Here is a 26312-nt window from a genome sequence, read left to right on the forward strand (position 1 = left end):
TTTTGACTAATAATCTGGTATTTTATTCACTCAAAAATAAAATAAATAAAATACCGATTTTCACTTTAAAAATAAACTGGAATTAAATGAGTTTTAGTGTTTTTGGGCATAGATTAACTACTTGATACCGAGTTTCACCCTTAAATTGCACTGAATCAACTGAATATTTTGACAAATTTATATTTTTTTTATGTTTTTATTAATTTAGTCTGTTCGGAGAAAACTTTTGTATGCGTCTCTAGAAACATCGTTAATCCTTCAGGTTCGCTTCGTGTTTCAATATTAAAACTTTACGTTGTAAAATTATACCTGATCACGTACATGGTGTTCAAAAAATCGCACACTTCCGTGACACTGTGTCATCGGGCGGTGCCCTAGACAACAAGACAAATGTTAAAAAAAATCTATCTCTAAAAATTCCGAAGTTATGAGAGTTTAAATTTTGCCGTTTGACTCTATTTATTTCTGTTTTTCCAAGTTTTCTTGCTACAGGCTATTAGGAGAGGATACAAGGAAGCTCTATCCCAAATTGTAACACTGTTTAATGTTATTTGTGGCTTTTATTGGCAAAATTCATGTACTTATAAAAAAAAACATATACAATATCATTAGTGTCATTAAATGCACATGAAAAAATGTCAAATGTCAAAAAATAAATGTCAGAATTTTTTAAACATTTTTTCAGTACTCTGAGGGACTACCTACCCAATTACCTGTATAATGTAAAAAAACTATTTTCGTATTTTTCTTAAATTCAAAAATCTTTCGTAAAAAGGAACCTTGGACCATAACAACCTTTACAGTATAACTAACCAATTTTATACAGGGTGCGCCAGAACTCGCGCCCCAGGAAAAAATGCCATATGTAAGGTAAGATACCAGGAACATGTAAAAAATGTTAAAAAAATTCTATCTATAAAAATTACGAAGAGAGTTTAAATTTTGCACTTTGACTCTATTTATTTCTGTTGGAAAAATAATTTTCCAAGTTTTTTCGCTACAAGCTATTAGAAGAGGAAACAAGAACGCTGTATCCTGAATTGAAACTCTGTTTAATGTTATTTGCGGCTTTAATTGGCAAATTTTTTGCAGCTTTACTAAATAATTATTAAAAAACATATACAAGATCATCAGTATCATTACATAGACATAAAAAATGTCAAATGTCAATAAATAAATGTCAAAATTTTTTGACAGATAGAATTGCTCCTGGTATCCTATCTTACTTGAAATTTTTCTCTGGGGCGCGAGTTCTGGCGCATCCTGTATAAAATAGTCTTGACAAATGAAAATATTTGCTGTTCTTAAGAATTGCATTTACAAAATGCAAGTCCTGAAGCCTCGTTAGAAAAGTTGTTTTACTAAACTCGTTTGGTTTTGATGTTATTCGCATGCTACGTTTGCTCGTATTCAAAAGAACCATACGACACTCCTTTGTAATGTTTTACATTAAATGTTGAAAGTAGGTAATAACTCGCTTTATCAATTTTTTGCCAAAAATATACAGAATTAGTTAAATAGATACATCAATAGATAAAAGAAAAAAAAAATATTTATAGGCTAAAAAAAAGTGTGATTTTTTACTTCTTTCACGTAAAGTAATTAATACATGTACATAGATACATTTAGTAGTGTAAAACATTCGCAATATGGTAAATGGCGAATGCGCTAGTTCTATTTTTAAAAATAAACACTCCCAATTCCAAGACTTTTATATGTAAACTGATTCGAGTAATGCAAATAGATGCAAAGTTTTCTCGAAAACTACATAAAACGGATTTCCTTGCACAAAAGTATTACTCGTACAATTGGGATAAGTTGACAATAGTCGATGCGAAAACTTCTAGTCAAATATTAATAAAAGAAATTTTTTGGATTATCATTTTTGTTTGTTCCTCTTTATCCCGTATATCACATTTTTGTTTTTAACGTTTTGGTAAACAACTGATATTTTAACGGAACAAGTTGGCACACAACTTCAATTTTTAAAACTGTATTACGCTTCATAGCGCTAGAGGAAAGTAATAGTAATGTATATGGAGCGATATAAAATGCAAAGTACGCTAATATGCAAAATGGTGGATGCGCCGGTCTAAAATCAACCCGACTTGACAAAATTCCAATTAGTTTACAAATCGATTCGCTAATTTGCGACTTGTTCCTCTTCAGGCACATTAAACAATTTGCAATAATCACACCACAAAGCTGATTACGTGTATTATAACCGAACAAATAGACTGTTAATAATAGCGTAACATTAGCACGTCTCGCAACACCGGGACGTCTAACTGTTCAAAAATTGTGAAAAGGAATCACATTCCAACCGTGCCAGCTAACCTTTAAACCGGAGTTATTCTCGTTCCGGGCCAAGGCCGTCGTACATTTTTCCCTCCGGATCGATGTCGATCGGATTGACATTTCGATAATTCGCCATTATGAAATTATGAAGGGGTCGGACGTGACAACCGCAGATACATCATACGACTCCTCACGGCTCGTTAACTCACGCATACACCGGGCGTTGATTAATCGTGTGTCATTAGATATAAATCACGACAATTCGAAAAATCGATCTTTTGCACTGACCTTGTCCCTGATTTCTTGTCTCATCTTTTCCCTTTCTTCTTCCATTTTCCTGTGCTTTTCCTTTCGTCGTTCTTCAGCCTCGCGGATGGCTTCCAACCGTTCCCGCTCGGCCTCCTCCTCCTTTTCTTTGTCATCGCCGTCGTCATCGCCACCGACCGCTCCTGAAACGTAAGAATCATTGACCACTCTTCTCAAGCGAAATTACACGACATGCACAAAGATAAAATTTATACAAAGGCGATTAAAGAACCTTCGTTCGTCACGAATTTTCTCATACGTGTGCGCCTATCTTAATTCGCGCGACGGAAGGAAATAATTATCGTTCATGTCAAAGGACGAAACGGGACTATCTCGTAGCTTTGACACAACTCTGTCTCTAATTAGGAGACTCAGTAGGGAAGCTTTTAACAAAATGTTCAGCAAAATTAGTAACGAACAATACAGGTTAAAAAACTTTGCCACTATAAAAAAAAATGAAAACCGAATTGGATATTTTAATGACAAAGAGGTGGGGATTATGTGCGCTAGCCTCCAAAAATTGCCACTGTCTCTGAAAGGGTTTTGAAGAGGACACTTATTTTCATTACCAAAAAATGTGTAAAGGGTAAAAGACGGGATTGTTTTAAAAATAAAATATTAAAGACCTTTTAAATTTTTATTTCCACTCTGAAATTTACGTTCAGTCTTTATAGGTCACTAAAATAGGTCATTTACCATCAAAGGGTTGTCTCGTCTGGTTGGAAAATACACAAGACCATGCCTGACTGAATTTAACAATTTATTGTTTAAAATTTCTCTGCATGATTTGAACAATAAAAAAGTTGTTCGACGTCTCAATACGACGAACGGCGTTTTTCAATCTCAGAATTTGATATAATGTTATCACATTCTCGTTTGCTGTAAATAATTTTCTGCAAATTTTGGAAGAATTATAATCCCAGTGGCAACGTACCAAAGTAAACATTCAAAATATGGAATTTTAGCGATCCTCATCCTCTAAGGGTTACGATTAACAAGAGCACAAAATGAGCAAAATTACGTTCTAATTTTTATTTTATTTGTATATTACCTAAAATAAATTAGAGAATGTTAATGCGACGAATACCAAGGGATCTGTTTTTATAAAATATTTATTTATTATACAGTTTTCAATTATTTATATATACAGGGTCAGTCACAGGAGAGTTACTTTGAAAATTAATTAGTTTGCAACCAAAAATACCTTTAGCGTATGTAACTGGATATAATATTTTATTTACGGATGCACTCGATTTGGATACCTCTTCAAGTACAGAGCTGCTACCGCAGCAGCATTTTTCTTGCGTTTTGGATTAAGAGCATGCCCACTTTTTCGTTATTTGTGTAATAATACATTGTATTAACGAAAATTGACTGTTACTTTTTAAATGTCAAAATGAAAAGTATTCTTGGATTCAATTTTATAATTTTTAAAAATGAGGAACTAGACGCCTATGTGAATTGTATAATGGATTGCTGCCCAAATTATTTCAGAAGTAACTCTCCTGTGACTAAACTAACCCTGTATATATAATCGAAATCAGTGATGCAACACTGTAAAAAGGCATAAATCTATTTTTGTAGCGAATTTTGAGAACCAAGTAACAACTAAAGTTTTATCACTGAGAATTATGCAGCAAATAATTTAAAAATTGAATTTTCATATTTTATTCAGGAGTAGATACAACTGCGATTGCAATGATTAGGAATGTTAGGATTGTATGTGTGAACAGAATTTTTTTCAACAATGATGTAATATGATTTTAAAGGCAAACATTAAATTATATTGAGGACGCTCATAACTAAACGACACTACTACTTAACAGAAAAAAATATATTTTTACTATTAAAATAACTTCTACATATCCACATTTAAATAGATAAATAAAGCCTTCCAATTTTTTAATTCACACACAGTTAAAAGAAAAAATTTCCATGTTATACAAGGAAAAATAATATCTTAAGCTGATTATGTCTTAACTGTTAAAAATTACTTTACCCCCTCGGCTCCAAAACAATCATGTATGTATCTGTCAAAAAATGTTAACATTTATTTTTTGACGTTTGACATTTTTTATGTTTATTTAATGTTACTGATAATCTTGTATATATTTTTCTTTTAAATTATTTAGTAAAGGTACAAAAATTTTGCCAATAAAAGCCACACAAACCCTAAACAGAGTTACAATTCAGGATAGAACTTTTTTGTTTCCTCTTCTAATAGCCTGTAGGCTATTAAAAACTTGGAAAATTATTTTTCCAACAGAAATAAATAGAGTCAAACTTAAACTCTCATAACTTCAAAATTTTTATAGATAGATTTTTTTAACATTTTTCTTGTTGTCTAGGGCATCGTCCGATGATACAGTATTACGAAGGTGCGGGACGTTCTGTATGTATAAAAAATACCAATATATAAGACGACAAACATTATTTCCTGGACGCCTCTTTTATGGAGTTACTGTCTTGCCTTAAAGCAGCACAAAGATACAGTTTTATATCACAAGAGCTCTTTTGTTACCCAGCGACTAATAATTCCATGCAATTAACGCGCCCGTAGGTATGAAATGTAATTTTTGAAAATCTGTTGTTATAATTGCCTTCAAAATATTTTTATTCGCATTCGCATTTCATGACGTAACATAACAGCGGGGAACTAGATGATTAATGAAACTAGCCGGGAAATTATTAGTTATTACATACCCCGAAAAAAATTACATACCTGGGGAGGGGCTAGCATAACTCTGATGATCCCCGCTATCATTACAATTTCTTAATTAAGTTATATTGTTATTTGACATTCTTTATTTAGCAACGTCATTTTTTTGTCATTTTGTCAGTTTTTCAGTTATTATAATTATATTTATATAAAAAAAAAATATTTTATTACCATGTCGTGCTTACGTTGAGTTATATTTGTTACATGAGGATATTGATTATTCATTTATAGTAAACTATTGTTATTTTTAACAATGGATGATCCCGAATAAAATGTGTACAAACCTCGAAGGAAGGATTTATTTTAGTCTAACGTTTTAACAATTAACCAATCTAGTAAAGCAGTTCCTTACTCTGATGTGTGTAATATACTATTAGCTTAATAATAATTGTAACTATTTCAAGGTTGTCTTTTGATTGACAGCAATTGTAAATGTAAATTATTCAAAGAAACTATTGATTTAAAAAATTATCTTCCAATGCGTTCAATCTAATAAAGGAAATGAAAGACATTATCCCCACGCAAAGCGAAAAATTTTATAACCCCGCACCGTCCGGATTTTATCACTTGCCCTAGCCGAAAATTCGAAATAACTCAGCATGTTTACGGCACACTTTTAACAGCCGACCCTTCGTGTCGACTCTTTAAAATGCCCTTATTCTATTGCTCGCATTCCGTATGTGTTGCAGAAAATGTTTCTTTTTACACCCGTCGATTTCGATCACTTCCGCTAGACTAAACAGCTTCAACAGGGCGTTTTAACTTACATTTACTCTACCACTTCTCAATTCCAACATTAATTGCGTCAAGAAATAAGTTCGATGTATTTGTCCAATTTCGAGTTTTATTGACGACAGATGCTACCGGCGGTTGTCACCATATGGGTGTCGAGAATTCCACTTACGGGTCCAAATCGGATTTAATTAAATTCGTTGAGATTTTTTTCACGTGCGTATCACGGACGTAAACAATGAGACGGCGCGTTCTTATCGCGGATGTTCCAATCTCCGGTCGGTTTACAACAAAAGGACTCTCTTCTGTATGACGTCACATACAGAACGCGACTGGTAAGTGACGGAGAGGATCCTTTGAAAGCCGGTTTCGATCTAATTACACCATGACATGAAGGGAAATCACATTTCAATGTGCCGTTTGTATTGGTTATGATACGATATTAGAGATGGTGCTGGCTGGGGCTGGGCTGTGCACTTCAATATAAATAGACAACCAAAGCTGGAGCTATCCCTTCAAGGTTTAATTTTCGTCTTTTGTTCGACATAAACGAGATCGAGTTTCGAGTGGAGCTGTACACGAAAGGCGCCGTTTGCATTTTTCTTCTCATCAGATACGACGATTGATCGAAATTCTAGTACACAGACTATACAATTTTACTGAGTTTATTGTTAAAATATGTGCGATCGGATATCCATTTTCTTTAATAAATATTGACACAACCGTAAACGAAATAAAATCTGCAAATATGAGCACATATTGTAGATATGGTTAGGCACTAACAAAAAACATAAAAGTAAATATTAAAAATTTGCAACATAATCAATGCAAATAAAACTTTATTTTTAAACAGTAAAATAGTTGTAATGTAATCGTCTTTATTTTTAAATTTTTTTGTTCCTATAACAAAATAAAAATTGAACTTTTAGTTAAAACTCTAAGAGGAAATTTTAAATGAAAATGCGTGAGTTTGAAAATAAGTGAATTCTCATTTCCACAAAATTATGACAAGCTTTGAAAAGAATTCCCGCTTTAGAGTCGAGCATCTTTAAAAGTAAAACTTTTGTAAAACACAAAAAACTATTTCACATTTTAATTTATTCAAATTCAATGGCTCCGAACTTGAACTGAACAAAATTTCATGACTTGTTTATTACTACTAGAATTTTTAATAAAATAAAACTAGGTTGAAGTATTTTGTTACAGGGTAATTTGCGTCTCCTGAAGTTTAAAACTTTAATAAAATACTCGCAGTAATATTTATCATATGCCGTAAAATCCACTAGTGCGCCGGTTATGGAAATGATGAAAAATTCAAAATAGATTATCTAAATGGGTAATAAACAGAATCTTATAGTTCTTTCACTTGTACAGAATGTAAGGATATCAATTTAAGAATTGTTTGAAAGATATCTAGTCTATACAGGGTTCGCCAAAACTCGCGCCCCAGAGAAAAATGCCATATAAGGTATCTTACATGAAAAAAATGTTAAAAGAATTTATCTATAAAAATTTCGAAGTTATGAGAGATTAAATTTTGCACTTTGACTGTACTTATTTCCGTTGGAACAATAATTTTTCAAGTGTTTTTGCTACAGGCTATTAGAAGAGGAATCTTGAATTGTAATTCTGTTCAATGTTGTTTGTGGCATTTATTGGCAAATTTTTTGTACCTTTACTAAATAATTGTACAAAAAAACATATACAAGATCATCAGTGTCATTAAATAGACGTAAAAAAATGTCAAATGTCAAAAAATAAATGTCAATTTTTTTTAACAGATAGCATTTTTTAAACATTTTTTTCCACGTTCCTAGTATCTTATCTTACTTGAAATTTTTCTCTGGGGCATGAGTTCTGGCGCACCCTGTATTGTAGTGATAGCTAAACCCTGTTTTGTTATTTCATTTTAATTAAATACAACCTGTTTTACAACCTGCACGGCAATAAATAATTAATAACGTATTTTACTGATCGTAATTCATCAACATTTCCAAAATATATGAAAATTTTTGTTATATGTATTTTAAATTAATACCTTTAACGATTTATAACCGATATATTCAATTAGCTCATATCAATCTTCACTGGTAGGCATAAATTTATTTAATAATCATTGAAGTTAATTATATTCAATAAATTGGTCTATGTTTTCAAGTCAATTAAACTAAAGTACCTCAGATAATTATAAGCAAGAACAAAATTCGGTAAATACGAAGGGGGAGAAAGGATATAATCTTCATATTACTCGTATTATCCAAATGCTTTAAATTTTTAAGTAAAATAAATGCATAAACACGTCCGTCTAATACGAAATATATTCTAATTTTGTTCCCTTAACAAAACATTCAGTCGTAAAAGTGATTTTTTCTGTGTTTACAACTTTTTAATTGAGTTATGTCACTCGCTAGGAAAGTTAACCCAGTCGTCTAAAAAGCAAAACTTTTATTTTCATCGCAGTTGTGACGCTGTTGTATGCACCGTAATGAGACCAAGATAGCATCAAAGTGTCGCTGGAACTGTTCATGAACAGTGGCCCCAGGGTGACGATAATGCACATTGTGTCTGTGACACTATTTGATAAAACTTTTGTTTTCACATTAAATAACACATGATAAAACACATCACGTTGCATCAAAACGCGACTAGAAATCCGAAAAGTGCATCACACTAAAAACCTCCGCCTCCAATCGGAATTAATACCGCGATTGCAATCGTTTTCTACCGAAATATTCAGTACGAAATAATGAATATCTTTGTTCCTCCGAAAGTGATTTCAATAATTGAAATTGCTCTCTATGAACAAAAGGGCCTTTAAATACGGATGCCTGCTCGAAAAATTCTCTCACACGAAGAGATAATGTTAGTTGCTTGTGTCTAGAGCACATATACGAACTTTTCATTAACAGCGACGTCTCTTTGAAACTCAAAACGGCTCAGTTTCGAGCAATTGTTGTTTCACACGCATTCCGAAAGCTAACACAGAACATGCTCATACAACCTATTTAGAAGCGAAATGTTACAAGTTGCAAAACTAGGATGAAAATGAGAGCTATCATGTTATTTTGTTAATTAGATAAACATTATTGAGTTTAGAAATTAATTGACGAGCTTGCAAAATCAATTTTCTAGGATATGGGGTGAATCATTAGGACACGATTGCCCCTTTATCGATTAAATGAGTCAAAACAGGACTATTTTACAGATATTTTAAGCTGTAATGATCCTCCAACACCTCCGGAGTTGCATGCAAATTTGCTAAACATTTTTAGATCCATTTTCAGTTCTCTCTAAGAATTAATGGTTCGCCCTTTATGGAGAGTAAAAATATGTATTTCATAAATCACCCTGTCGCAATTTTCGACAATACTTTTGGCGAATTTGCATGTAATAATTTCCCGAATATGAAACCCTGAAAATTTTTACTACCTCTAAATAGGCAATTTACGTCGTCCCGTTATGAAAAAGGCAAAAGTCGACGTTACAACAGAAGGGGAACATTCTGTAACCAATTATACAGTTTTGACCGGCAAAATTTCCGCTTGTTTGATGACTGGTATATATTGACATAACCAAGCGATGTTGAGTTGGAATTCAGCATAATGAAAATACTCAAAAACAAAACGTCATTGGATCACGTCAATCTCGATGACAGGTGAAGCTTATTGTTTCGTCGGGATCGATAACACAAACCGAATTCGAGGATTACAACGAACGGGGCGAACCCAACATTGTCATGCACATCGTAAATAGGATGTTTTATCGGGGAAACAACGTAGAATTATTTCTTTGGGGCTAATTAAGCGGCGTCGTTACGGCATCGAAGCGGAAATAAATGTGTTTATTTTTTTATTAGGGTACCACTTAGGAAAATTATGTCGACGCACTTAAAAGTGACGGTTTACGGCCGCTGCAGCAACATTGTTAAACGGTTACCATTCACTTTGTTCGATCGTTAAGTGAATTACGGTCGCATTTAGTGCAATTTTTACGTCTTGACTCAATTTAGTCCCAGATTTTTGACTACTCTTTGTGATAATTACCAGTTGACGGATTGGCATGCATGCATTAACGTCGAATCAGCAAATTATTGATGAATGTCCCGAGTTACATGTATGGGTGCCGTTTACGTGCCATCGGTTGATTCCCTCGTCAGAACGTTAGCATACGACGACACTTTGATTAAATGCGAAAATAGAATCGATTCCGGAGGATAACCAGAAAAGCGATTTTTGTAGCAAGGGTGTGGATATAATCCGTGTCAGAGACGTCGATTGGGGTGCGAGACGTAAATTCACGTCATGGCAAAGGGTTAAGCCGGTTTTTGCACTTTTTTGCAGATTCTTTTGCATTTCCGCCAAATCTCTACTACTTACATAACATCTTGTCTCGTTAAAGTGATTTATGTCTTCTATTCTTATGTATTAAAAAATAAAGCGGGTATGAAGAAAATATATCTATAATTATGTGTTATCCCGGCGCATCCACCATTTCTGAGTTTTAATAGCCCATAAATATTTATTATTTGAATTAACAAACAATTCAAAATGCTCTATTTTAACCTTGTTTCCAACCATCCAAGTTGAAGTAGTCGCTGTTTACCTACGAGTAACACAATCGATTAATGAGTCACATAAAATTTTTAATGATTAATCCTTAAACTCCACAGTTCGAAATGGGAAATTTCATTGATATTAAGGAAAGCGACGTCTTGATAGTCAAAAAGCGACTAAATCATTTAAAACTAAGAGCTATAACTCGTGATTGCGCCACTAGTATTATGAAAGTTGTTTTTAATATACTATTTTCGCATTTCTGTTTTACCTAATTTTTATAAAAAAATACTAATTTCAAACATATTTTTTCTATTTTGTGTTTGCTGTGACGATGTTGTGTGTTACAACTACAACACATACAACTTTGCAACTCTGTTTTTGGCAAAGTTTTACGCAATACTTTCACCGGTACTGATTGCATATTCTCGTTTTTAAATGAGAAATTGTTATGAATCAACGTATTTCACCAAAACTAATGCAATTTGAGATATTTTAAAGCGATTTATGCTATCAGTTTTAACTTTTAGCCATAATAATAAATCAATTCAAAAAGCGCTCAATAGAATAAATAATATAAAAAACACGTGTTACAACTTCCTATTGTGAAATACAATGAGGGTGTTTGTTTTTTAATAAAATATTTTACGTATAATGGCAAAAGCAACAATCTCGAGATAGGTATGCTGAATAATCACAGTTGCAATACATTGTGTGTCGATAAAACTGACAAAATTATTTAAAGAAAATGCTAAATTTTTACAGTAAATAAAGGACTACTTTTCTAGTTTACTATTCAAAATTTAAAAAAAAATAATAAAAACAGTAAACTTGTTATTTATTCTTCGACACTGTCGAGATTTACGGTTTTTTTCCCGTGTAAGGAAGTTTTGACAACTGTTTGGCATTCCTCAATACGAAACGTCAGACTATTTCTAATAGATTTAAAGCAATTTTAAGCCTTCTTGAGTCTAATTCGAAGAATAAAATGTTGTATTCAACTCGTCTCCGTGTAAATCGGTTCATTTATTCCACCTCGGAGATGATAAACCACTCGTTAACACTCGTGGTTTAATAATCCACTCGTGAAATAAAGCGTCCGATTTACTCGTCGAATAAATAACTATTAAATTGAGATACATAATTTTAGAATTTTTTCAAGTTTTGTATTAATTTTAAAAAAACGGAAGTAAAGCCTGCATTAAGAAAAGTGCATTCAGGTGTTGAGGTATGCAAAAATTTCAAATAGAGGAGATGTTAGGAGTAGTTGTTAAAAACTTGTGGAAATTGGGTTAGGAAAAAAATTGTGAATTTAAAATTTCTCGCCAATTCTCGTAGGTGATGCATATGTAAATAGCCTAAAACTTAAAGCGCACAATGATCACTGACAAAACTTCCATGTTCGGAAACTTTTTGCGAATTTTGGTTTACATAGAATTAATTAAATTCGAAGGCGGAGTATATTTATTTACATGCAGAAGAGACGAGTGAGTTGCAACTACTTCAAGAGTTTGAAATAAATTTTAATCTCTTTATATGTTGCTAATAAATTTTATTAAAACTTAGAGAGCAAGTAAGTAAAAATTTCCGTTTTCGAGATAGTTTTCTTGTCGTAGCTGTTGAAATAAAACCGATTAAAATTTTCCTTGAATATCAAACTACAAGCAAAAGGAAAGTTTTAAGAAATCTTGTCGCAGCTGTCGGCCACTTGGTCGTCGATTTGCTCCATCTCCGCACTTGTCAAAGTTCAAAATGCAATTATTGTGAAGTTTTTAGCGCGGATATCGTCTCCTTGACAATTAGATTGGCGAATAATCTCGTTCCCGACTGTAAGATTAATTGCGCTCACAATCAAATTAGGTCTTGGCATGCGAGTGTATATGTGTCCTATTCACGATACTCCTAAGTGAATTAATCCCGACAAACGCCCCGTCTCTTCGAAAACTTCAATGGAAGGAACAACTTCAACTATACACATACATATTATAAGTAGAGTGAGCGGAGATTTGAACGGATGACATAAACTTGAGCAAATTTAATTACGGACGCTTGTTTAGTCGAAAATAATTGATACGAGAAGACTGCCGCTGACTTAAATCGAAACTGTAAATTAGCTCCCGGAACCGACAATAGAAACTGAGCAAAATTATTGCAGACCACTGCGGAATTTACGCAGCTGAAACTGTTATTGACGGAGCATGGTCGAATAGTTTGTTCGTCGGGAATTAATTGGATTCCTTATATACTATGTACGAATATTAGTGCACTTGGCATGTGTGAGTGCGAATGTTTCGGTTAAAGTTCACGTCAGTTATTTGACTGATTTAGAGCCTTTCATACTCCTCTTGGATTAAAGCTCAGCTTAATTTATATCAGACGCTAGAGGGGAACACGTGCAATGTACATCCGACCAAGATCTGAGACACTACTAATTATTAAACGAACCTTATCCAACAAGAAACTCATTAAAATTATAATCTTAACATTCCCTATATATCGATAAAAAATTCCAAAAACTTTTGATTAATGGAAGTCATTGTTCTTAGAAAAAACTTTACAGCAGTACAAAACATGACACAGAGAACACAAAACAGAGAGAGAGTTCCACATCCATGCGAACAAAAACTACAATCAAAAAAATTCAGTCGTACCAATTGACCCAACCAAGCACTCGAGGGACCGAGGATGAGGCAAGTCACGGCTTACCTAGAATGTTCATATCTCGACCGTAGAACACTAGATGTCGGACTGGTTCTCGGCACGCTAGTGTTTTGTTCCGCACTGCGTGTTACGTCACTCGTCCCCACCCCCGAAAAACCGGAACGAGAAGGGACGCGAGAGTGGGGAGAACGATATTTTAGGTTAGCGGAGCTTTCTCGGCTAAGTGGTGCATTTCTATTTTATACTATTTCGCGAGGTCGGAGAGAGGGGGAAGAGTGGGAGAAAAGCCGATTTAGTACATACTATTACAACTTTTGATCGCATGTCGTGGGAGGTATTATAAATAAGTTAACAATTTGGTGCACACAAAGTCGTCCTTCATTACGATGATTGGCCAAAAATGCATCGAAGATAAGACAGTTGTGTCAGTTGTTGACTTTTACGGATTTTAATTTTTAATCCGGCGTAATTTATACGCAGGACGGGACATCCTGAAGCCCTTAAACCCTCGTAAAACATTTATTTATCGTGCGATCTTTTCCCCTGTTCAAAACTGCGGTGTTACGTGATGGGGGGAATTAACACTTTCAAAATAGTACAATTTTTAAGCAGACTTAAGAAATCCAGGATTTCATTATTTATTATTAAAAGGGCTCTCCAAGTTTGTTCATAATTCAAAAGTTACCGAACAAAAAATACACAAGCAACACTCGCATGTTTAAGGTTTATCAAGAAAGTAATTTATAACTCTCCGTCATATATCAGTGGTAGAAAATAAATTAACCCCTGCTACAAGAAGTAAAAAAAGCAAGTAATTCGCATGTAACTTGGCGATATTTCATGACAGTTCAAAATCACACCCCCTCTTAAATCCCTTTTGTTACAGGCAGTAAAATCACGATTCATCTTAGAGTTTCCGATGGGTGGCCATTTGAATTTCAAAACGTTTTCATTCGGCGTAAGAGCTTTCCTGACTAAATCACTGCTCATGGGCATTACGAACCGTCCCAGAAGTATACAAATACTCGAATTAAACGGAAAATCAACACTAACGGTAATAATTCAAAGAGTGGGCTTTTTTCGTACGAGAATGTTATAGATAATGGCACGGTCTCGGCTTACACGGCAATTGCATTTGGGTCAAAAGTGGATTAGATTAGCGTTTGGATTTTGCAATTTTTTATCCTTCGTATACCATCACATGTCACGGGTTCACTCCCTGTTGTGATTTATAGCCCCTGCGAAAACACGCCGCCGGGAGGAAAATTTAAATTGGGGCAGTCGGTAGAGTTCTTGGTTTTTTAACATTTTTACTTATAGTTCATGTTAGGCTTATGACACCCTGTGGCGTTCTAAAACGTCCCTTAATTAATTCTACTAGTGGAATAAAGCGTGACGGCTCGTTCCGATAAGGATATAGAAGGAAATTAGATATAATGCAGTCTCTTTTTCCTTTCTATTTTTTGCCCTCTCGTGAGAAAAGTTCGCACACGGGTCGTGGCTTTTTCCTTCTACGGAACGGCTTTTCATTCCGATTGCATCTAGATTAAGGTGGCCATTTGCGGCGGAAATATATCTAAGTGCCGTTACATCGTGAATAAGGCATCCTCTCGACACCGAAAATACATTTTGCGCGTCGTTCCCTCGGTCAAATAATACGTGCCGTTGTAAAGTGGTCGCTCGCGCGCTCATCCCAACCATTCTTTAAGATAATGCATCGGCAATGATTTAAGATTAGGAGAAATGGAGCGTGCCTAGATTATTCGAATCGACGATTTATTATTTTCATGTGCGCAAGAACGGCTGAGATTTATGCGTTCACTTTTTTCGACCTCGAAGAAGTTAATTGAGGCGCCGACCGATAATCCGTCATATTCGGTCATATCTACTAAATTGACTTTCTTTCCTCTGGATCAGATTAGACGGATGACTTGCTTGAAACGACTTTATGACAGATTGTATCGTTGAGACGAAAAGCTGTTCATTGTCTTAGTAGACCCGGAAACTTGAATCTCGACGTCTACGGGCATATTGTTAAGCCGTTTTTGCGGATCGGCAGTTCAGACCAAAATGCGGAACTATAATGAACTTCGGCACAATCTAATATGTATTGAAGATTAACTCGACACGGTCCCTATACGGGATTAATCAACTCGAGTGTCTTGAAACTTGAAACAGGAGACCCTTGATAATGAGTGAAACCGTGCGCGAATAAACTCAGAGGAGACGCTGAAATTTTATCCCACCACATGACATTAGCAATCGTTCGCGCGATTCGAGCGAACGTTCGCTAACACGATCGCGGTTATTTGTGGTCGTTCCTCCATTAATCACTCGTGTTGGAAAAGTTGCAGCTTATCACCCTCGTTTCATCTTAATTCATCATTGTTTCGGCCCGTAGTACTGTTATCTCCTTCCATTTGTCACGTCCGGAAAACTCGCGCTCGTTAAATATTTAAACTGCTAACCTCAACAATCCCCTTTCTGTCCAGTAGTCATTTGTAGCGTTCCATTGTTTCGTCCGGATCAAATTTAAAATGTGTCAAACGTGATGGTGGCTCGTTTATCTGTAGAAAATCTGCAAGTCAACGAAGCGAACGTTGAATTATGTATATGTAAACGTTTAATGGATCGCGGGCACTTGATGGATTTATAGATAGATTGTTGAATCGCATTCGGACGTTCTTCTGGATCATGAAAATGTATCAGGGATGTTTCTAGCCCTCTCACCACGTTTCTTATTCATCTTATTCGTTTGTTATCGCGCGAATACGAAACAAAACGCCCGATTTTAATTCAAACGATATGTGTGAGTGTGTATCGAACGTGTGAAATATCGCGATCGAGGTATTAGCAAAATCGAAACCTATTATCTACTTGATTTATTAGAGCTGATATTTTAGTGGCGCGTGCATCGCTTATTAAAACCTGAATCCTTTATAATCTTGACACACTGGGGTTATGTAAATTAAACGATTTAGTTATCCATCCGACCCGTGTCCTTAACGCTCGCCGCGTCTGAACATAGTTTAACAACGTTTTCAACTATAATTTGATCAGATGGGCCCCATATTCGCTCATACCTACACCAAACGCTCATCAAGAGATGATTAATTAATGCAACGCCAAAGTCGCAAAGAAACACTAACCAAGATATAAACTCTAATTATATCAAATTTACCCGAAAAAAAACCGTTTACAATAAATGGCATTAATTTGTTCACACTAACTAATAAATCTTGAAAAACTTTTCTTTATTAGCTCCTCAAAAAAGAATAAAACTTTGGCTTTGCACAATGAGAATCCACATTTTCGAGAAATCAATCCAGGAGTTAACTGAACATGTAAATTTGTGTGAAATTACTAAAAAAATCTTACATTGAACGAAACAAACAACAACGAACAAACAAAAAGAAAAAATCATCCAAAACAATAAAAAATAATTCTTGTAGACAAACAACACATTAAAAATTTACAAAAAAAAAATAGTACAGCAAATATTTCGCGTAGGACACTAATAAAATTTTAAATAAAAGTAAGAAAGCCTCTATCAGAAATCAAAGAAAGCCTTAGATTTTTACATTAAAATTTTTTTTTAAGAAAAAAGCGTACATAACGTTTTCTAAGGTTAGAATAATTTGTCTTTACCATGTTTTACATCAAGTACATAAATTTTACGTAAATCTTATGAAAATGCAGGTGCGACTATAGTTATTCTCCCTAGTTTATTACTTGAAGAAATACATTGGTTCAGCTGGTCAATGTACAAGGTACAAAATATTTAGTACTTAGCTTCTACTTTTTAGGTTGGTTATGAAATCCTGACCGCAAATCTAATCACGAGGATGTACCATAAATTACGTGACGAAATACAGCTCTGTAACGTTGTTAAGTTTAACACTAACAAATGTGGGTTCGAGTCAGCAACCACCACTGTAACTCCGTTGTAAAGCTATCGGGATGTAAAACAGCTATATTACCATCAAAACATAGAAAACATAATCGAGAATATAACAATGATATATTCTCAAACAGGTACTTCACATCAAAGTAGTGCAAAAATGAAAATTTATTTGTTTATATAAAAGAAGGTAGAGGAAGGTCTGTATTTTTGTGTGCGATTTTATACAAGCCATAAGAAAATACTCCTTTTAATATCCACCTTTTTCATTAAATTGTACAACAAGAAACGTAAATGATTCCTAAAGAGGAAAACAATCGAATTATTCTGCCATGTGCAAATTAGCGTAAAATTACTCAGTTTTTTTTTTATAAAATACGACTATTGTATCGTTTTATCCGATTTTGGAAAAACTTTTGCAAATTTCTCTTAGGGGAAGAATTCGTCAAGTTCTTTTAACGCTGTTCGAATTTCATTTGTGTAGTTCTCAGAGTTGAAGTTACAAATGTTCGGGTAAGGCCTTTTACAGTCTTCTTACGAATCCAATTATACGCATCTCGTTGCCGCCGCTTACGTTGAAAATTCTATGAAAAGCTTTTAATGTAATAAGGTACGCGTTAAGAAAATATCGCTGTAAAACATAAATTCGCAGTTACCGGCTTTATTAATTTAACGTCGTTAAGTTGGTACAACTGCGATACGTGGGATTTGATGTCGATTAACTCGCGCTTTGCTTGGGATGAGCATTCTGTTTTGTTATCGATTCGGTTCAAGCGGCCGAAATTCGGCGGTTCGATAACGCGACGGGGACATTTTTGGACGAATGCCAAGACGAAAAGGAAGAGTTCGGTGCGGTTTTACATGGGACTAGAGTAGCGATCTCTTGACCCACTTCGGCCCGAAATGATTTATTCGACGAAGAAACAACCGGACAGGAGAAAATCTATTGTTCTCTAGCGTGGTAAAGGGAAAATGGCACGAGCAAGGTTTCCATGTAATTGCGCCTCAGTTATTATTAAGGGACACAAAACGAACAAACGGCCAATTTGGAACTTCATTTTTTAGTATCTTATTAGAAATAAATTTGTGACAAAACTATGTTTACCTTTTGAGACTACCGGTGTAAACATCAATTATGTTTGTCTGAAATTCGGTTAGTTCGCACATCCAGTGGATTCTCTCCACTTCGTTAAATACAGTAATACCAATTAAAATCATCTTGGTTGTTTTGTCGGTGCGGTTGCACAGATGCAACCGAAGCGTCACCTTCCTAAAGCGAATTCGATGCATTTTCGTCATAGCAACACGACCGAGTTATCTTCGACATTTCGGGTGTGTTATTAGCACAAAAGCAGCAATTCCGACCGTCAATAAATGCATTCTGGCATGAAAAATGCATTAACGCGTGCCAGTCGTTGATAAACAGATTATCGCAGGATCAGAGTACTGTTGTGTGCAGAAACCATAAGAGGGAGCGTGTGCTCGACCGCGTATTTCAGTATGAAAAATCGTATATGGCCACAGTGACACGCGGAATAGCTTTAATAAATGAGCTCGTACGGTTTTGATCGAGCGAAAAAATTAAAATCGGATTTTTCGTGCGTACGTCTAATAATACGTCATTTCGATTATAATGAAATGATGATTTTTTCATCGGAATTATCGATTCGTCGACGAAAGAGAACAGTTGCACGTCAAGTCCCTGGTGAATAAAGTCTGTGAATCGTAAATTACCGGTTTTATGGGACCTATTTAAATTTTCGGGGGAGTACCGGATCTACGTGCCCGCGAATCCAACGTTTGTTTTATTTCAGCGACGCTTACTACAAATAAATTTCAGCTACGTGAGAAATATCACGTCCTTGTAGCGAATCTGACTTTATTGTATTTGCTTTAGTTTGCGACGAATGGAGAGGACCGATAGAACTACTTACGTAAACCGCACACAACTACCTAACTTGTGACGAATAAAATACGATACACTGTTTTTCTTTATGCAGAGTTTACGTGACCGCTGCTTCAGCTCTATGTTATCATTGAACCGAGTTTAATTGCACCGTTAAACGATTAAAGCGTCCATGTATGACAAACACGTTACGATGATTTGTCCAAACCGATCAGATGAAATTAAAGCCGTAATCTGGCGAGTGCACATCATTGAATCGACCGATTCAAAACCTGAAAGGTTTCCACCGATTAGTGTCGGACCTCAATCTTCAGTGAAAAGCCTCAACGCGCAAATGACGGCAACTTCTGCCACCACACGTCATATTTAGATCCCAAAACGTGAAGAAAAATGTTGAAACAATAGTTTAGACAATCAGTTAGGAAATGCTGAATCCTTGCTGCCATGTCATATCATCAAAGTAGAAACGTTGACTTCATACCTACTGCTTAACGTGAAAGTACTTAAATACGCGAAAATAAATTGTGACAGCTGTTGAAAAAAATGCTTGCTTTATCTAGTTTTTAAAAGAAAAATGTATAGAGAACTATGTGTCTGTTTCAAATTGTTGTGGACAGATGTAGTGATCGAACAAACTCTCTAATCCATTTCCTACGGAACGCTAGTTGAACTTTCATAACAGATGAAACGTTTATCACCCAAAAATCAAACCTGTTTACACAAAATTGGTAAAAAAATTACCTCGTTAGTCAAATATGATAAGAAGTATCAAAAACACCATTTATACTATTAAATCAAATTCGTGAACATTAAGTATGTACTTAAGTTTTTGCTTGAAAAAAGCTTTTACTAAATAATCGAGGCAAATTTTTAAATCAAAATGCAAGGATGAAGCTCAATTAAAACGTAAAATTCGTTTTAAGATTTGATTACAGTAGCGTATGCTGAATGGCTGAACTCTTTTTGATATGGGAATTATGAGACTTGATGTTTCAACAGAGGCGCTTTAGCTGTAACCAAAAGCTTTTACAAAGTTGAAATCAAATTGGGCCAATTACATCAAAAAATAAAACCGAAAGGCCAACTGCATAAAAGAGTTATTAATTACAAATATTTAATCGTCTTCAAACAAAGATTCCTTTTATTTCTAATTTCGTCGCTTATTCCACATTAGTTTGGGTCAAAATTTCATTAACTGCTACTTGTGAAAATGAATGCGTTTTATAACGTTGCTCTTTGTTTTTAAACAAAAGTCATTAAACCTTCTCTCAGTAATTTAATTTTTAATTTAATTTTCATGACATAAATTAATTGAAGACGTGACCCATGTCAAGTTTTTTTATAATTTTATTACTTTGTGAAAATTACAAAACTTCTACTCTATTGTGACATTACGTATTTGGTCAGTTCTATACAAATTATTCACCCCCTAACCATTTGCAGACATTTTTAACCTTCTGAAGTTTAACTTGAAACAATGTCTGACTGGCTGAGAGTCTTAAAGCACATAGATAAATATAATTAATTCTCCTGTTCTAACACAACCATTTGTTTGGGTTGTTGTTACATTATCAAATGTCTGTCAGGACGAAGCTAATAATTCCTTTAGCTACGCCTAAGCAAGCACTTCATTTGATTAGTACACAAAATTTCGATATTGTGTAAGTTTGAGTAGCAGAAATGTGTTTTGAGTTTTTTATTTGATTACGAAGAAACCCCACCTTTTACGTAACGTCCGAATATTTTTCTGTAATAGTTCGCCTTACGTGTATAATGCATTAGCTCGGTAATGTCGCTTTAATTGGATATAATGGAAGTGCGCAATCATAGCTTTCCCGATGGAGAGTGACCCCTGGATTGCACCAAATATCGATAGATTTAATGGATTAGCGAGGAAACCATCGTGAGTTTTCTTAATTGTTTGATGTTTGCGTTCGAAATTGGACAAACGCGCCAATTGAAGAGAGAGCTTTTAATTGTATTCGAAAACAGGGACGTTGGATGAAATTTATCATAATCCTCTCTTTCCCACCACCGCACCGCATCGTCGATCGAAATGCAAATCCAATTCTGCGGCACTTTTAACAACGACTCGGGACAAATTAATTCAGCTAGGATAATCGCCTGGCGACTGAATACCGATTACTTCCCAATATCCTTTCGTTTAATAACGCGGGGTTCAGATATTGGTCTTTGTCGAATTCCGCGACGTGCTTCGTGGATCATTGCATTCCTTATATTCCGATATGACTTTGGCGGGCGAACGTGGAAAAAAATCGACTTTGGTAATTTTTGCTTCTAATTGGAAGGCTCAGATTCCAAGTAACGAGGTAAAAATGCAGATACGAAACGAAGTCTCTGCTTGTGCTGCGCCTTGGCTGCCGTAATCAAAGGGTCCAATCATCACTTCATCCAACTAGTAATCTGCACGTAACGAAGTTACGATTGGCAGTCGCTTCCTTCCTGCGTTCATCGCTACTTGCAATTAACAAAGCTGTTATCTGAACACTACTAGTTTATTATATTAAATTTCCCGGCAACGTTTTATTCGATTATTGCCCTGATGCAGAATTAAGGACGTCTATATACGAAAGACGGACGCTTATAACACGATTCGAAACTCTCGATTGAAAAAATTTCTACACGAAAGCAACTAAATCGTCCCGATTGTCAAAGGGAATTACACACTTTGTTACATGAACCAATTAAATTAGACAATGTAGAACCGAACCAACTTAACAAAGGGGACGGAAGGATTTTATTTATAAAACGTCAAAAGATTTCCTTCCCTTCTATCGTTACACTTTACTGAGGACATGGTCTTCATCAAGAGATCTTTCTTCCTTAAACGAAATGCGTTGATGTTAAACGCTCATTTCTTTTTCTTTTACTCCTACAATTTCGCGACTTTAACTTTTTATTCTCTTAATTGGTTCAAGTGTCGTTCCAGACAATTCAAGTAATTTTTAATTGACATTAATTCAGACACTGAAGTTACGGACGAGTCACCTGTAACCTTCCAAAGTATTCTCAATTCCCATTTTGTGGAGCGATCTCTAAAGGAAAATTGGCTATATAAATTAGACTAATTTGTAATTATTCGTCTTTAATATCGGAAAAAAGCTCATATTTTCTTCAATATATCTATTTGGTTCATCAAAATCTACAATTGAATAACTAACATATCACATAATATAAAGTGTCTAATTAGTATAATGCATTTATACCATCTGCATTTTCAATAGTCTGTCAATCTTTCTAGTTAGTTAACATTTTACGTAAGTGTACTACAACTGTCTCTAGAGACTGTTGCTTTTAAAAAAATCGAACTAAAGTAGGAAGCTTTCCTTAATAATGTGTTTCGTAATTTATCATCTTCGCGTAGATAAAGAGCGAAGGAACTGTACGCATAAAGCATTCATCACTATCATAGTCCTATTCCTATAGGTCTCTTATCTGTAATAAACAGAACCTGGGAAGCATCCAACTGTCTAAAAGTGTCAGTCAGGAGAACGCCACTCGACTCGCCAGGAAATGGGAGTCGTTAAATTTAAAGTTCCCAGTTCTCATTTAACAATTTAATTAATCGTAGGTGAATTTTTGAACGAGCTATAAAATATCTCGGTATAAATGGAAATTCCTCGACGCATTTTTACACTTTAATCCACTCTCTAGTGGAATTCCTTGGCGGGAACGTGAAGGAATGTGCACAATTGGCGTCCGGATTATTGCATACGCGCCAAAGGATTAGTCCCTCAAGAATTTTCATCAAAAAATGTAATGTAGGTCGATGAATTATATATAAGGAGCGATAAAACTCGACCGATTTAGTGCAAATTACCAATTTATTCAATGACCCATACGGCATTTCAATAAAAGCCATAATTCACTAGTTGCGAGACGATATCGGGAGTATCCAGACGACCGTCACACTAAATGCTCACTGAACCGCGTCTGTCACCACGAAAACGTCTCTAAACCTGTGACTAGCTGGGCGGAAAGGTGGGTCCTATACAGGTTCATTCTAACTACTCGTCCCGTGAAAGAATTATGTGTGATCTTAGAATGTACGTTAGCGTGGCCGTATCCGAACCTCATCACTCACATTCAACGTGACGTTCTTATCGTTCGTAAACAGAGACCAGGATGCGTTCGCTCGTCTTAAAGACTTTTCACTGCTCGCCTGGAAAAGTGGAAAAGTTCCGGCCGACAAATTCCGATACAGATTTCTAATCACGAGTTATCGAAGGTGTTGAAACTTCACCAAGATGCTCGTTCACTTTGCCCAAATTTCATCCAACGACTCATAAAAAACACAAGTAACGAATAAATAACAAAGAAAACACAAGAAGAAGAAGATGGCTTTTGCTGACGATGAAACGTGACATGCGGGTTTTGTTGAAACTGGCAAAAATGTTTGCAGCAAGAAATTTTAAGAAAGGTGACCTCGGATTTCAATATGTTTCGACATTGTTCTACAGGATCTACTACTCGTGAAAATAACTAATAATGGGTTGCTCGCGTGACACAAATGATCTATTTTTTGTAATTTTTAAAAATAGAACAAATATAAAATTTGATAAAAACAAAGCTCAAAATTCTTATTCCCTATGTTTCATTATTAGATTAACATCATCTTTACAAAATCCTCACCTTTTAGACGAAGAGTGCTGTATTTTTCTGTTCAAAAAAAGTGTCAAAAGTAGATGGTCTAAATTTGGATTTTGCATGAAAACAGAAATTAATAGGAACCACTTATTTTTGATTTTTCTCTGAACAATTAACCTAATAAAAGCACTCGAAAACACTCAAAAAATACCACTTTCAGACCTTTAAATGCGATGCTCATAAAATCCTTCCAATTCAAACTCATAGGTAATTCGCACCCTAAAAAACATAAAGAACAAACCCTCTCGTCTAAAAGAGGCAACTTGCTAAGCATGTCTAATTTAAATTTCAATTGTTGATATGATTTTGACCTGAACACATTGATAAATTTAAAAAAATCCATCTTTTTTTGAATGTTAACTTTGAGATTTTTTTTTCTGATTAGCGATATAATATACAAGTGTTCCGTTTCTATTCTAGGAAATAGATTATTTAATTTTAACACAAAAGTTTCCTATGAATATGTATCGAAAAATGCTAAGCAAGAAAGCTACACCCCTCAAGGCATGCGTCTTTTAATAGGTTTTTCCAATATCTCCGAAACCATTTTAGAAAAAGATACAAAATGTGGTACAGATAATAAGTTTGATATGTTTAAACGAATTCAAAGATAAAATGTTGAAATTTTTAATTAGGGGCTTCCTGAAATGGATGGATTTAGGGTCAAAAGTACTCTAATTATTTTGGCTGTGGTTTCTTGCCACTTTCAGCAACAAAATAGTTTTACATTTAAAAAGTGTTTTCCGATACCACTTACCGGTTTTGAGTAAAATCAGTTTTAAAATTTATGTTACAGACCATAAACAGCATAAAAATTTGAAATTATTTTTTTACCGTTTAGGACGCCCCTGATTAAAAAATTTGACATTTCATCTTGGAATTCGTTTACGTGTATGAAGGTTATCAGTTGTACCAAATTTTGTAATTTTATCTATTCTGAAATATTGGGAAAACCCCTTTAAAAAACGCATCCCTTTTAGGATGTGTAGTTCTCATTTTTCAAAACATTTGTCTTAAAATTAAATATTCTACCACCTATTTAAATTTGTAAGAATATAAACGGAACACCTGTATGTTACTGGAGAGATAAAAATTTCAGTGCAATGTGTCGATTAAGAAAATCCATGTTTAAATCCAATTTAGCAGCACTTTGTGTGAGTTACCGCCCCATAAGTTATCACCCTTTTAACGGCTGCTCTGACGAATCCCCGACCCCTGAAGCGAATTTCGGGTCACCGTGTCCCTTTTACGGTAATAACTCCGTGTCCCGCTATCCGAAAATCCTTTTTCCAAATCCCGGCACGATACCGAAACTTATACTAGCCATTTCGATAATGTTAGTTCATGTTTCGTTATCCGATCCCGGTAATATGGAAATATTACACCTTAAACTGATCGGGAATCTTCTTAATCAAGTCTCGAATAGATTTTTCTCGTCGTTTTATTGGATCAGTAAAGTTTGGTTAGAGGCGAATAAATGGTGTCAGCAGAAGCTGGTATATTAAAAAAGAAAGGGGAGTTTCATCCCTTGTTCGACGATAAAAAACGAAAACAGGAAAAAGAATCGCAGCATCATCTACAGAAGTTGCTCGCTTTACAAGAGAAAAACACAGTCGTCGTTATTTTAAATAGATTCATAGAGCGAATTGAACGGTTTTCGATACGTCGATGTCATCGGCAAAGTCACGTTCCGAAAAATCTCCTTTTAAAACTCGAATTTTACATCGGCGGATAGGCTAAATGTGAAAGAATCACGTTTCGTATCGCGCCAATTTCGCCGAAATAAAACGGATGACATCAATCGACACAACTCCTTGTCTCGTTTGTCACAATAATAAGAAACGGGAGACTAACAGCCCCAAATAACTAATTTTTATTTAACGGTTCAGTGGGGCGAAATCGAGGCTCTAATCGGTGGACACTTCCAACCTCGTAAATCTCGTTTTAAGTCACAATGTAAACTTCCAACGTCGAGTTTATGTCCCTGCATAAATATACATAAAGAAATTCCATTTCCACTCCGAGATGCGCTAATATCACGAAGATTTGTGCTGAACTGGCAACGAATCCATCAAATGTATAACGCTCCGACGGTCAACAGTCCAATGAAATATGAAAGTGTTTAGTGTCGAAAAGTGAAAAATTCGATCGCTCGATAACTCAACCGGAAACGCCTCATTACCGTGATATAAATGGCGTAAAATGAAATCACGTTGCGAAATGATTTGTTTAAATTTATCTCTCGCATTACGAGAGTTTGCAAGTTTTTATTTCCAACGCTGCAAGTGCACTCATTGCGTCCAAGTATAAAAACCCTTCAACTTTTTAAAAAGTAAATTTATTTCGTGCTACTCTCGCCGGTACCATTAATAAAACATGAGATTAAGAATAAAGTTTTATTAGTCAGATGCTTGGGATGAATGCATTTAGTGGTTATTTTTCAACAATGTTGTTACGACTTGTCTGGTTAAATACAAAGTAAAAACTTTCAGAATTACTACAAATCCACATTGTTTAATTGTTAACACGAATAATAACCTCGTTTGAACATTTATCACATTACGAGAC

At 34.9% G+C, this 26312-nt stretch overlaps 1 protein-coding gene across 9 annotated transcripts in view; it reads right to left on the reverse strand.

Moving 5' to 3' along the window:
• The window catches only part of LOC123010808 (complexin), a 104983-nt gene that overhangs the window by 9127 nt on the left and 69544 nt on the right, over positions 1–26312 (reverse strand). For 8 of the 9 annotated variants that reach the window (XM_044408001.1, XM_044407984.1, XM_044407960.1 and 5 more), the window contains one exon: positions 2587–2747. In XM_044408001.1, coding sequence (XP_044263936.1) covers positions 2587–2747 — 161 coding nt within the window. Of the gene's footprint in view, positions 1–2586; positions 2748–13314; positions 13446–26312 lie in introns of those variants that run through there. The other variant, XM_044408009.1, reaches the window with a different exon arrangement.

The sequence above is a fragment of the Tribolium madens genome, unplaced genomic scaffold (assembly GCF_015345945.1).
Source record: "Tribolium madens isolate multiple individuals breed KSU strain unplaced genomic scaffold, Tmad_KSU_1.1 Scaffold_19;HRSCAF=116;Tcas5.2_LG9, whole genome shotgun sequence".
Lineage (NCBI taxonomy): Eukaryota > Metazoa > Arthropoda > Insecta > Coleoptera > Tenebrionidae > Tribolium > Tribolium madens.